Consider the following 14,406-nt stretch of genomic DNA (forward strand, 5'->3'; position numbering starts at 1 on the left):
TGGGGAAGGGTCTAGGACTCTGCTGATGAACAACAGCCCTACCCGCTTGGCTTAATTTCTAAAAACAAATACTTAGTGGATAGAAGTTTCTTTTACATGCAACAGACCCCAGGAGAAAAGAGGCTCAGCCATTAAATGCTAGGCTCACAACCAAAAATATAAGAAAAGTGCAAAGGAATCTTTATTTACTTACAATTCATCCGGCCTGTAAGGAGGTGGACTCTCAAAAGGCCTCACAGACATGGCTGATGTCACTGGTCACCTGATCTTTATGATGAACAAGATGTCAAGGCTCCCAAGACAAGCAGACCTGAGCAACAAAAGTAGGACAATGAAATCGCTACTGAGGCAGAGGAGTTCACAGCAAAGAAACGTGAGACTCCAATCTCCAAACGCCCACTCACTCCAACACCACTGTACGTAACAACCCGTCAATTCCTTATGCACAGAAAATCTAGCATTTCTCCTGGGACCAGTACCACCCTGTGCATGGCCCTGGCACACAGGTGTCTTTCAACTTGTAATTCTGAGTTACAGTAACGACAACCTCACCTCCTTCCATCACACAGAGGGGGAAACAATAAATAGCCAATACTAAGAACAAAAGCACACAAAGAAAAACAAATAAATTCGAGGTTAGCATGAGATCTTGTTTCAAAAAGAAAAAAAAAAGGGAGAAGAGAGGGAAGAATTTATTCATAAAATTAACTATTTGGGATCAGCAAAATGGCACTGTGGGGAGGGTGTCTGTCACCAAGTCTGATGACCTGAGTTCAATCCCTGGAACACAGAGATTGAAAGGAAAGAACTCCAACTTCATATGTTGTCATATGTTCTCTCAACGTCATATGTGTGCCATGCACATATACAGACACATACACACAGATACACAAATGTTTACATTTTTAAACAATTTTTAAATATTTTATATATTTATTTAATTATTCATTTGTTTATTTTCTTGTTGTTGTTGGTTTGAGACAGGGTTTCTGTGCAGCCCTGGCTGTCCCAGAACTCAATCTGTAGACCAGGTTGGCCTTGAATTTAAAGATCTGCCTGCCTCTGCCTCCCGAGTGCTGGAATTAAAGGCGTGAGCCACTATCGTGGGGGATGGGCAGGACAACACAGATCAATGATTTACTTCTATTTTATGTTCACTGGTAGCTTTGCCTTCGTGTATGCTGTGTGTGTGTGTGTGTGTGTGTGATGGTGTCAGATGCCTTGCAACTGGAACTGGAATTATAGACAGTTCTGAGTTGCCATGTGGGTGCTGGGAATTGAATCTGGGTCCTCTGAAAGAGCAGCCAGTGCTCTTAACCACTGAGCCCTCTATCTCTCCAGCCCCTTAAATTTAAAAAAAAAAAAAAAGAAACAAAGAACAAAAGTTTTAATACCAGCTACAATGATATATACCAGAAATTCCAGCTCCTCAGGAAGCTGGGGCAAAATGATCTGGAGCTGGAGACCAACCTAGGCACCACAGTAGGACCCTTTCTCAAAATCAAAACAAAAAGCTGACGATTCGTAGTGGGACACTTGCCTACAATGTCCAGGGTCCTAGATTCAATTCTCAGAACTAAAAGGAAAATAGTTTCCTGTCGCCTTTAAATGCTCGTGTAGGATGAGAAGGCACTTGAGACTAGCACCTGTCGGCCCTTCAGAGCTAACTAAAGCGTACCCTAATTTAAAAAGCACGTCCTTACTAAACGTGATTGCAAAGTGTAGATGTGGATGGTGAGATTTCAACCCATCTCATTCTTTTATCCGGTTCTCCAGTTCTCCAAAAATGTCATCTTTACAAAAAAGGAAAAACGTGAAACATGCATCAAAAAGTTCTTTCCTGAGTGAAAAGCAGAGTATTTTTGTTCTAGAATTCTCTGAATACCTCAAAGGGCATTTTATTCCGTCAACACATACTTATTAACGAGGACCCTGCACAGAGGAGCCTGTGGAAGCATGAGATACACAGACACACACACACACACACACACACACACACACACACACACCCCTACTACTACTATTACTACTACTACTACTACTTACTACTACGTACTTCAGGCAGAACAACGTGACCAAGTGTGGCAAGGGATAAGTTGGGAAGCCATGAAGATGAAGAACATTAGCTAGCAGTGCCTTGGAAGGAAGGACGGGCATCCAGGCTGGTGAAGTGCTAGTATGCATGGGGCTGGGACTCATTTATGGGTCAGAGAGGAAGCCATATAGGGACATGGTAACCTATTAAAACAAAGACTATACTGAGAGTACAAAGTGCTTTGAAAGTCTGGTGAGAGCTTCTCCTCTCAGCAGCAGAAGTGTGACTGAGTTAGGACCATGAAGAGGCAAAAGAGGGCACCTGGGAGCTGCATCGGCGAAGCCCCTGAAGTAATGAGGCACAGGCTGAGGAGAGGCAACAGCACTGGGCATCTACCCCTGAGCCAGCTACTCTCCATAAAATTCCAATTCACACCCAAATCACCTTGCTTATCGACTTTACAAACCCAAAAAGGACCAGAAAGACACAGGAAGTAACATGCATCAAAGCCAGAGAGCCACTGAGATGTGACCTGCCCCCTATTTCCTGTCCTCTCCACTATCTGAGGCTTTAGGTGAATTTCATTTCATATACTAGCTTTCCTGCAGTGGACAACTGGTGTTAACGTCCATGAAGCAGCGAATCTGGACATGATCTGCCTTGGTCCAAGGTGACTCCTTGGCACCTAAGAGATCTTTTGGAAATATACTAACCGGTGAGAACTAAAAGCTAGAGTTTATTCTAGAAAATCCAGTGTTAGAAAAGCCAAGAAAGGGCCTATGACATGGCTCAGCAGGTAAAGGGACTTGCCACCAAGGATGAGGAACTGAGTTCAATCCCCAGAACCTACAGTATGAAGGGAGGGGGAAACAACACCTTCGAGTTGTCCTCGGACCCACACACACAGGCCATGGTGTGCACACAAATGTGTACAGAAGATAAATGAAAGGAAGATGGAAAGACCAAAGGAATAAACGAATTAGCAAGTGAATGAACTACGAATATACACTGTCTTACAGCTTTGAGCACTTCCTGCCCCTCAGGTAAAGTATACGCAAGCAGCAGTAACTTCTTTCCAGGCAACACTAGTAACTGATTAGCAAGGAAGAGAACTTTAGCTCCACTAGGTAAACTCCATGTGAACAGGAGGTTTTGCATGTTGTTCATTGATTAAAACAGCACCTGGCACAAGGTAGATGTGCAAATATTTGCTCAACATTTACATGAATCAGATTGGATCATGGACACTGCCTGCAAACTACCACCAACCCCCCACTCCCACCCCCCACTCCCACCCCCCCACCCCCCACCCCCCCACCCCCCACCCCCGTGCTGGGTGCTTTCAGGCTGAAGGCAATGAAAAACTACCGGGACAATTGGACAAAATATCACCTCCAAGAGACACCAGAGCAAGGTCTAGGATCTGAGTACATTAAATCGAAATTTGTTTTCACTTTCAAATAAAGTCTGTCCAATTCTGCACCGCTCCATTAAATCAATTTAGACTTTTAAAATGTGATGTGCAAACTACACAGTAATTCTCTTCCACATCACTAAATAGTTGATTCCAGATCTCAGAACAGGACTCTGTGTCTTAGATAAAAAACCTCAAAAAACAAAAGTCCAGGTAGTATCAACACAAATACCGAGCAAAGATACTTCTCATTTTGTGGGTTTTGTTTTGTTTGTTTTTCAAGCCAGGACTCTGCCCACCTCCCCCCACGCTTCCCCCCCATAACTCACCCCCTCCCCCCTCCCCCCCACCCCCGTGCTGGGATTAAAGGCCTGCGGCACCACCTTTTTTTTTTTTTTTTTTTTTTTTTTTTTTTTTTTTTTTTTGCGGCACCAACGTTTTTTAAGACAAGTGGTTCTTGAGGTACACTGCAAGGAGCCAACTAAGGTACTTCCTGGTGGTCATTTGTTTTTTAAAACCACTTTCCCAGGTAAAGAAAAATCTCTTGTGTACTATAGGATGCAGCACCTGTCGATAAAATGCTGATTGGCCTGAAAGCAGGAAAACAGAAGGCGGGACATCAGGTAGGAAGATGGGAGAGAGTCAAGGCAGGGAGGAGGCCAGGAGGACAGAAGATGGGAGCTGAGCAGATAGAACTCAGATTAGAATAAATGGGATATCAAGTTATGATCTAATAGGAGATCCAAGCAGAGCTTACGGGAAAGGTGTTTGTAAATGTATTTTGAGTCTCAGAGTTATTATTCTGGGGCCGTGGGGCCAGGAGGAAAAACTCAGCTCTTACATCACCAATGTCCAACAAAGGTATAAGTCCCCAGTGTATGCAGCCCTGTGACTAGCGCACTGTCAGTTTCTTCACCTCATGTTAAATACAAACATGAGCGATGTAAACCCACGTGGGGCTGTGAGAGACAAGAGTCAAGATGGCTTCCTAAAGGATGCTTGGAAAAAGAACATTAAGTAGAAATTGTAAACAGTATTGAATGTGAGACCTCATTTCTGATTCGGAGTGTCAAACAGCGACAATATTGAACTTAAGGAATCTCAGACCTTCTACACCTATGACTCAGTCACTCGAGACCATTCCCAAAGCCAGTCCACCATGGTGCACACCACTCTGAAAGTTCAGCACTTGGGAGGCTGACGCAGGAGGATTTCCATGAGGCCAAGGCCTGTGTGGGCCACACAGTAAGTTGACCTGGTACTTGGAGGTTGAGGCAGTAGGGCTGCCTGGAGTCTGCTAGAGAGATGGCTCAGCCACTTACAGCGCTCACTCTTCTTACAAAGGACGGGGGTTTGGTTCCCAACACTGGCACCAAGCAACAAGGGCAATAATTCTAGTCGCAGGCATCGGACAGTCTCTGGCTTCTTCAGGTATCTGCATGCCCGTGGTGCACAGAGCATGTTTTGCCACACACATCTACACATTAGTACATAAACCTTTTTTTAAAGATTCTATTTATTTATATTTGTACATGAGAACACTGTAGCTGTCTTCAGACACACCAGAAGAGGGCATCGGATCCCATTACAGATGGTTGCGAGCCACCATGTGGTTGCTGGGAATTGAACTCAGGACCTCTGGAAAAGCAGTCAGTGCTCTTCACCTCTGAGCCATCTCTCCAGCCCATAAACTTTTCTTTTTTTTTCATACAAAAGGCAAACCAGGTGTGGTGGTGTCCACCTTTAATCTTGGCACTCAGGAGACAGAGGCAGGAGAAAAATCCATGAGTTTAAGGATAGCCTGGTTCAGAACAATTTTTAGGGCAGCTAAGTTTATACAGTAAGACCCTGACTCAAAAAAGAAGGGGGGCAGGAGAAAGAGGAGGAGGAGGAAGAAGAACAGGAGGAAGAGGGAGAGGAGGAAGAAGAGGAGGGAAAGAAGAAGAAGAGAGAGGAGGAAGAAGAGGAGGGGGTGGGTAATGCTGACTATCCCCTAATTCCAGACTCAGAATCAGTTATTAAAACTAGATTAGGGCTGGAGAGGTGGCTTGGTGGTCACGTTTCCTCCCGTAGCAGACTTTAACAGCTCCTGCCACACCTTGGTTCCTCTTCTGGGGTTACCAGGCAAGAGCACAGAGAAGGAATCCAGTGAATCTGGAGGACAACTGAAGCATTGGGCAGATTCCCAAGTAGTCAAATAACAGCATCTAATTAATTAGCACAAAGAATGGAGCATTTATGTTCACCTGGAGTGAGGTCTGCAGTGGTCACCGCAGACAAGGTTATCCAGATTTGCAGCTGACCAAACACTGGAAAGAATAACTAATAACCCAAGGGCTAGGAATCCATCTAGAACGAGCAAGGTCTCGGCAAGATCAAATTGTGTTTGAAGAAACGTGTTTGTTCCATCCGCCCTGTTTACGAGCTCACACACCTTCTCAGGTTCTCTGGGCTTCCGTGACTTAACGACTCTGTCAAAAGTCGTAATGACCGGGACCTTGGCAGGGGGTAAATATAGCAGAGAAAAGAAGCAAATGCATTCCTACCTGAAGTGGTTACCGGAAAGGTGAGCGAGGTAAGTGCTCAGGTGCTGCGGTGTTTGAAAGCAGGAATAAGGGGTTGGGGATTTAGCTCAGTGGTAGAGCGCTTGCCTAGCAAGCGCAAGGCCCTGGGTTCGGTCCCCAGCTCCGAAAAAAAAAAAAAAAAAAAAAAGATTAAGAAAGCAGGAATAAGTCATTTAGAAATGCACACTCCTGGCTTCCGATACAGCTAGCTCAGTGGCAGGCAATCATAAGGCCCTGAGTTCAAAACCCAGAAGCAACAAATAAAGACAGAAGCACAAAGGATTCGCCACGCCTGCTCCCTGAAAACTGAAGGACTAAGATTGGTGGGGGTGATCTGGAAAAATGAGTAATCTGCTAAATTCATCAACGTCCATATGACTATTCGGGATAAAGGGGACCCGGCCTGGCAGTGTTCATTAGGTGTTCTTAGAGGCGCATTCCCCATCCCTGCCAAAAAGTGCATTTCCTTTGGTAAGAATTTTAGCAAAGGGGATCTAAATCTTAAGAGAACATTCAGAAATAGCGTTCGTATCTAGGAATGCTCAGTGGCCTTGGATTCCATCCCCAACACTGAACCTGAAAGGAACACGGAACTGAACACGGAAAGAAGAAAAAAACCTGAATGAGTGCACCAGGTTCTACCCTAGGTACAGATCCCGGAGAGAGTAAGACAGTTTGGGATCTTTTAAAAAAAAAAAAAAAAAGAAAGAAAGAAATCAAAGCAAAATGTTTTTAGAACATTATTTTTAGAAAAAGTAATTGCAAAACAGGAAATGCTGGTCCTGGAGAACTTGACTTGGAGAACTAGCCATCTTTTAATGTCCTTCTAGGCTACCCTAAAAGCCCTGAAAATATTTTAAGAACGTCTTTGTAGTCCTAGAAATGGTTCAAAACAAAAACAAAACAAAACACACAAAACCACCAGGTCAGATTTCATCTCAAAGTTGGGAAGTTTCCCCTCCTTGGACCTGACTCCACCCCCTCCAAGAATAACCAATAACCATTTGAGTTCCTGGCTCAAGCAGAAGTTACTTAGTATTTTAAGAGATGGTGCTTCAAGGTCCCTAAGTCTAGGACAAGGCTTCATTCACTGCCAACAGCTAAAGAGTAGGGCCTAGCAGCACTTGCTGAAAGAACGAGGAAGTGAGGAGTGAAAAGACCTCTAGGATCTGGTCTAAGGGGCCCATTGGCCACTTTCATCAGCAGAGCAAAAAGATTAGCAGGGCCAGAGACACACAGCTAGGTCAGTAGCGGAAGGAGGAAAAGGAGCTCCAACAGTTCCTTACAAAACATGTTACACAGAAAACCTCCCATTTCTAGCCAAGTGTGGGGTGTGTGTGTGTGTGTGTGTGTGTATGTGTGTTGTGTTGTGTTTAAAGCTAAGTATAGTTGCATATAATTGCTTATACCTTTAATCCCAGCACTTGGGAGCCAGAGGCAGGTGGATCTCTCTGAGTGAGAGACAGGCTGGCTTCATAGCAAGTTCCAGGACTGCTGGAGCCACGTAAACAGAGAGATCTTGTCTCAAAAAACGACAACAATAAAACATAAAGAGTTTCTCTCTAGGGACTGGAGAGATGGCTCCAAGTTTAAAATCACTCGATGCTCTCGAAGAAGAGCAGGGTTCAATTTCCAGCCCTCACATAGTGGCTCGCAACCATTAACCCCGGTGTCAGTAATCCAATAAGAGGCACAGACGTGCATGCACATATATGCACACAGGCAAAACATTCAGACACATAAAGTAAGATTTAAAACAAATCCCTAAAAAAAAAAAAAATCTCTCTCTAGAATGAAGAAAACCAGGTAGAACTCCCCCTCCCTCCCCCAGACCAAACCTTGGACATTATGAGTGCTAATCAAGCACTGTGCCACTGAGTCCCAGCTTCCAAAGACGGCCTTTTCATTTGTGTTAATTAATCTGCACTCGCGTCTCAGGGTATGTGAGGAAGAGGCAACCCTTGGTGTTCTTTTCCCTCCGTGCGGGGTTCATCGAGTCCTCAGGCCTACTGGTGAGTGCTTTACCCACTAAGCCATCTCCCAGTTACAGGCAGCTGTGGGCTGCTGAACATGGTTGCTGGGAATTGAACCCAGGCCCTCTAGAAGAGCAGCATATATATATTATATTTTTAAAAGATTCATTTACTTATTTATTTTATGTGAGTTCTGTAGCTGTCTTCAGACACACCAGAAGAGGGCATTGGATCCCATTACAGATGGCTGTGAGCCACCATGTGGTGGCTGGGAATTGAACTCAGGACCTCTGGAAGAGCAGTCGGTGCTCTTAACCACTGAGCCATCTCTCCAACCCCAGCAGCATATATTCTTAACCACCGAGTCATCTCGCCAACCTCCAAACTACAGCTTTTCTTTTTGAGACAGGATCTCCTTATGTAGCTGTAGCTGTTGTAGACCAAACTGACCTTGAACTCACAGAAATCCATCTGTGAGATCCTCTGCCTCCCACAGTTTGAGACATTATGCTCCGCCTCCCAATGAGGATCTTGATGTTGCCAATTACATCCGCCAAGTTCAATTCACTGTTCAAACATGGCCTCAGCAGGGTCTCCAGACCACTCAGTAATTCTCTCCCATACCTGACCTCAGACTTAACACGAGAGCTCCACAAACACTCACATATGACTTGACCATCACCTTCCCTGGTCACTCTGCTGGCCCTTAGCATCACATACTCGGTTAATAAGGGTGAAGCTCCATGATGCTAATGAGCTGGGATTTGAGTCCGGCCATGAAGATCTTAAACTACACAAATTAACAGTAAATGTATCAGATTGAGGTCAGCCAAAGTCTATGCTTACTATATATGTGATGGAAGGGGGAAAGTCAACAACACAGGCGGAACTTCTAGCTTCTTAGAAAAGCAGAATAAAAGATCCTATCCCAAACTACAAGACGCAAGAAAACAAAACAAACACAAGGGGGCTGGGGATTTAGCTCAGTGGTAGAGCGCTTACCTAGGAAGCGCAAGGCCCTGGGTTCGGTCCCCAGCTCCGAAAAAAAAGAACAAAAAAAAAAGAAAAGAAAAGAAAAAAAGAAAGAAAATACGAATTTGCTTGTGGGGGTGGGGGTGGGGGGTCGAGAGAACATACTCAGCTGTAAGAGCAGAGCCCTGAATTGTATTTCCCAATGTGCGGAATTGCTCAATGTGCAAATGATACACAGTAATCTCCATTTTACAGGTGGAAGTGGCACAAATGGTCTGATAATTCCCTGGGCTCGCTACAGTAGGTATTTTCTCTGTTGTTCTCTACAGTTAACGACTCTTATTAGTTGGCTTAAATTTTCCGTGTCCTGCCTATTGTAGATTTTTGAAACTTTGCTGAGATTCCAACCTTAGGCTACCTCCCCTTCCCCCAACCTTTAAAATAGAGTTCTGGTAGGATTTACCTTTAACAAAGATGCTCATACAAGGAGGTATGGCCTCTTCCTAAGTTGCCTGGAAGCTGCGGGGGGGGGGGGGGGGGAAAGGGGGGGAGTACCTCCTTCCCCGCCTAAATCAAACTGGCTAACCTCGCCACCCCATTGCCTAACAAAGGAAGGGCCAACAACCGGATAAATCCAAAGAAAACCACCAACAGTGTAAACTTAAGATTTATACATACGATGCAAAGGAACTACTGTTATACTCAGGGGTGTGTACTTGAACAACGCACGAACCACAGAAAGCATCACCAGAAAGCGCCTTACAGAAAGCATTTCTCTTGCTGGGAATTGAACTCATGACCTCTGGAAGAGCAGTCGGGTGCTCTTAACCGCTGAGCCATCTCTCCAGCCCTCCGGTGATCCCAATAACACACCAGTTGTAAGCGAACCTCCCTGGAAAGCTGACTCCTCCCCGCCCCAGGTAATTCCCCTAGTGGCAGTTTGCCCGTTGAGCCCCGGGCAGGCCCGACGATACCTCCGCTCCCGCTGGGGTTCAGTCACTCCACCTGGGACGAAAGGGGCTCAGAGTTGTTACAGGGCCAAGATGCAGAGGCCATTTTGGTCCCCACCCACTTGTCCCTGCATACTTCCTCCGAGGCAGGCCACTCGCTGCTAGACTCGCGGGGCCGACTTTGCCCGGGTCCTCTGCAAAGTGGACGCCTGTGCAGGCTGCGGATCCCCGAGACTGTGCGCCCCACGGAAGCTCCGCGCTCCGGAGCAGCGGGGCCAGAGCCCGGCAGCAGAGCAGGCCCTGCCCCGGGGCAGGTCCCCGACCCGCGGTCACGGATGAGACTCAATCGCGAGAGCAGCTTCCCTCGAAATCCAGCCTCATTCGAAAAGAACACCCGAGAGCTGAAATCAACAAGGGCGCACGCACCGCCCCCTGTTCCAAATAGCCATGGTAATATACTCCAAGTCTCCGAGGACACTGCAGAGGACCCCCGGTCTCCTCTCCTGGGATGAATTACCCAAAGGAGCGGAAACCATGAGGGCCACAGGGATCTGTGTCGCCCTGCGTCGCCCAGCTCCAGCCCTAACTGGAGACCCCAAGTAGCTCACAGATCTCCAGCGCCCTAGTTGAGCGCTGGATCCGCCCCCCCCCCCCCGAGACTCCCGCCTGGGTAAAAGCATAAAGTTGCTCGGGCATTTCTGGTGGAGAAGGTTTCGCCCGCGAGTCCGAGAAAGACAGAGAAAGACAGAGAGCCCCCAAATGCTCCCACGCTGCGCTCAGGAACACGCGCTTCTCCGGTTTCCGTGAGAGCCGAGTCCAGGGCGAAACTGCCACCGAAACTAGCTCCGCGCGCCCTCCCCGCGCCTCGCCTCCCAGCCCCGGCGCGTCGCCCTGGAGGACCCCGGTCACCGCACCTGCCTCGCACCCACTTGGGCGGCCGGAACCCCGGGGTGCTCACCTGCCGGTGCACCTGCTGCCGCCCGCGAAGCCAGCCCACAGCTCAACTGAGCTGGGAGGACCGACCTCCGCCTCCCCCACCCCCTGCCCCCGGGCATGCGCACCAATTTCAGGCCGAACCCGCCCGGGGCCGTGCGCCTTAGGGACTCACCTGCTGCGCCCCTAGCCGCGTTGCTCCAGGCTCTAGATCGCTCTCCCGCAACTCCACCGCGGTCGCCTAAGGAAAGAAGGGCCGGGAGGTGGGCACTGGCGACGAGGTGTGGCGTGGCCGGCCTCCTCCCTGGGTGACCCATTCACCTGAAACTCCGATGGGAGGGGGAGGGAGCGGCGGAGGAGGAGGCGGGAGCACCGGGCCGGGCTCACCACCTGGAGCTAGCAGAGTTAAAGGAACAGCGCCGACTTTGGCTGGAGAAGGGGGTGTCCCAGGATCGTGGAAGCAAGGGGGTGATCCCAGACCATTTTGGGTGTGCTCGGAGATCCGCCTGCTTCAGGTCCCCTGTGGGAGTGTTGTGGGTTCCGGGAGAGGGAGAGTCAGGTCAAGAGGAAGCTGTAGTGCTACCAGAGAGGGTCCAAGGGCGCCAGGAGGCTGATAAGAACTGAGTCCTCTCCCTACTGTGCTCTGCTGCCAGGTTTGATTAAATGTTTGGGGGAAAGCAGTATCCAAATGCTTGTTCCAGCGAAAAAGAGTGGGCATTTTTCCAGAAGTGCTGGCTTATTACTAGCACCTTCCGAATCAGAGGATTCAGGAAAAGACTATCCTCTGGGAGATGGGGTTGGGGGTTTAGCTCAGTGGTAGAGCGCTTGCCTTGCAAGCGCAAGGCCCTGGGTTCGGTCCCCCAGCTCCGAAAAAAAGAAAAAAAAAATGGAAGGAGGTTACTGTAGATGTGTGCAAAGTCCTCGTTCACGCAGGCACTAAATGTAACTACGATGTGATCGAGGCTACTCTGAAGAGATTTAAAACAGTTTCGGCATTCTTTTTTGGCTCAAAAAAACAAATAAACAAAAAACCAAACTCAATTCTGGTTGCTAAGGGCTGTATTTTTTTACTCTGCCTATACCCTGTTGTTGTAGATGTGCATGTGTGCGTGTGTTTTGTATTTCTTTTTAATTATACTTGACATACAGAGATTTTAGTTCTTGTAAGTTAACTATCTGCACCTAAAATGAGAATTTAAATTTCGTAAGCCCTGCTTTTGTGTTCCAATCCTGAATGTCTGCATTGCTAATACATTTCTGATCTCTCCCCTGCTCCGGTCTACCTTTTAGTAACTACAGGTGTGGTCTCCTTTGCATTAAACCTTAAAGCGCAATTCAGTACTTCTGGGAGTAAAGATTTAAATGACAGCCTTAATAGATCGTTAATCTCATTAGTAATTTTTCATGAAGTCATTACTATAATTACTTCAATGTGACTGTAGTTTTTGATTGATGCAGAATAAATTGATATTAACCCTAAGGAAGACGGGTTAATCCTCTTAACGTCAGCTGTCAGATTGCTAATATTTCCAAACATTCCACCTCAGATTATAATTATACAAGGAAACATTTTTGTAAACACCTAAATATTATATTATCATGTATTTTGCCCTGTTCTGAAGAGGGTCTCATAGAAGGTTTGGTGGTGTTGGTGGTGGTATTATTTTTCCTATTTAAAGATAAATAAATATAGATCGACTTGGGGTCCATCTTGTCCCCAGAACACCTGCCTGGTGGCCGCTCTTCTACAGGACCCTGTTCAATTTCCAGCACTACATGGTGACTCATAAACAGATGTAACTCCAGTTCTGGGGAGTATGACACCTTCTGGCCTCCTCAGGAATAGGCACACAATACATGTGTGGCTTCCTCGGGAGTGGTACATAGACAACACATGCAAGCAAATTACCCATACACTCAAAACAAAATTTTTAATTAAAATATTTTAAAATAAAGTGTGCGTTTAATATTTTGAGCAGTCACAAGGTTGTATAACTTTTGCCATCATATTCTAATTCCAGAACATTTTCATCTAAAACCCAATGGGTATTAATAGTCGTTTTCTGTTTCCAGCCCTGAGTTTTTCTTTTCTTTCTTTCTTTTCCCCAACCCCTAAGGTTTCTCTGGAACAGCCTTGGCTGCCCTGGAACTCACTTTGTAGACCAGACTGGCCTCAAACTCACAGGAACCCATCCACCTGCCTCTCTCCCAAGTGCTAGGATTAAAGCCAGGCACACTACTGCCAGACTTATTAGTGTATTTTCTATCTTTGTTGACTTGCCTATTCTGGTCATTTTATATGAGTGGGTAATACCATTCATGAATTCAGCATCTGGCTGTTACTTTGCATGCTCTCTTCATGGATCATCCATGTTGGCCCATGTTTTCAGTACCTTACTTTTTTTTTATGACTGCATGGTTATACCACATTTTATTTATCCTTTTACCAGTTGTTGGAAATCGAGGTTGTTTCTACTTCTGGGCTATTATAAAGACTACTATTTGCGAAAACTCACGTGTAAGTTTTAGTGTGAACATACATTTTCAAAACTCTTGAGTAAGCGTTCGAGTAAACATTTTTTGCCACTTCAAGATGGTAATATGCATATAATATTTTTTCCTAGTCCCACCCTAAACTTGGACAGAAAGGCACCTTACATCTGAAGGAAGCTTAGTCATTCTAATTTACAGTCCTGCCTCCGTCTTCTCAGTGCCGTATTACAGGTGCACCACGCCCTTCTATGTACTTGTGCACATCACTCTGTCAAGAAGGCGACTTCTTCCTCTTCATCATCCTCTTTCCCTGCCTTCCCCTCCCTTCTTCCTCTTCCCCCTCTTCCTCCTCCCCCAGTTCTCCCAGTGTGTGCCTTGTGCCCGCCTCAAGCCGTGCTCTGCCACTGAACTACATTCCCAGCCAGTAACTATCCTCCTAAGTGCTTACCCTGCTCAGAGCAATGGCAGAACAGCCTTCTAGTGACTACTTACCGTGAATGCAGAATTTAAGAAAATAGGTCGAGCCATATGGAACTGGCGACAGGTGTCACCCTCATGTGTTTTCTGTTAAGATACTGCGTACTGTTTTCATTTGATTCAGATTACTTGTCCAAACAATATTATAATATGGAAAGGTCTAAACCCGTGAGTCCCCCATCCCCCGCTGTTAATATTGTGCTGACTAGGTAGTGATTTAAAGTGTCTAGAGAGAAACCCAGCCTTAAGCACATCATTCCTCGATACTAAAACAAAATAGGTTGGATGCTAAAGAATGCCATCATAATTTGTAGCAAAGTAATTTCCTTTCTCTTTTTTAATTAGCAGTAATCGTGCCTCAGATAAACCTCATTGACTATGATACTGCCACTGCACAAAGCTCTTTTTTTTTTAGATTTATTATATATAAGTACGCTGCAGCTGTCTTCAGACACACCAGAAGAGGGCATCAGATCCCATTACAGACGGTTGTGAGCCCCCATGTGGTTGCTGGGACTTAAACTCAGGACTTCTGGAAGAGCAGTCAGTGCTCTTAACTACTGAGCCATCTCTCCAGCCCTACACAGTGACTTTT

General features: G+C 46.3%; 1 protein-coding gene and 1 pseudogene across 9 annotated transcripts in view; both read right to left on the reverse strand.

Moving 5' to 3' along the window:
- Window positions 1-12,106, reverse strand: part of Ocln (occludin) — a 50,905-nt gene extending 38,799 nt beyond the window's left edge. The window contains exons 1-3 of one of the 9 annotated variants that reach the window (XM_039103242.2): window positions 11,163-12,106; window positions 11,017-11,082; window positions 194-310 (exon numbers count right to left, since the gene is read on the reverse strand). In XM_039103242.2, coding sequence (XP_038959170.1) covers window positions 194-243 — 50 coding nt within the window. In that variant the 5' untranslated portion in view covers window positions 244-310; window positions 11,017-11,082; window positions 11,163-12,106. Of the gene's footprint in view, window positions 1-193; window positions 311-5,995; window positions 7,774-9,932; window positions 10,528-10,822 lie in introns of those variants that run through there. The other 8 variants (NM_031329.3, XM_063282637.1, XM_006231853.5 and 5 more) reach the window with 8 other exon arrangements.
- A 1,977-nt stretch (window positions 12,107-14,083) lies between these two features.
- Rnu4-64 (RNA, U4 small nuclear 64) lies at window positions 14,084-14,213 on the reverse strand (annotated as a pseudogene).
- Window positions 14,214-14,406: the final 193 nt, after the last annotated feature.

Source organism: Rattus norvegicus, chromosome 2 (assembly GCF_036323735.1).
Source record: "Rattus norvegicus strain BN/NHsdMcwi chromosome 2, GRCr8, whole genome shotgun sequence".
NCBI lineage: Eukaryota > Metazoa > Chordata > Mammalia > Rodentia > Muridae > Rattus > Rattus norvegicus.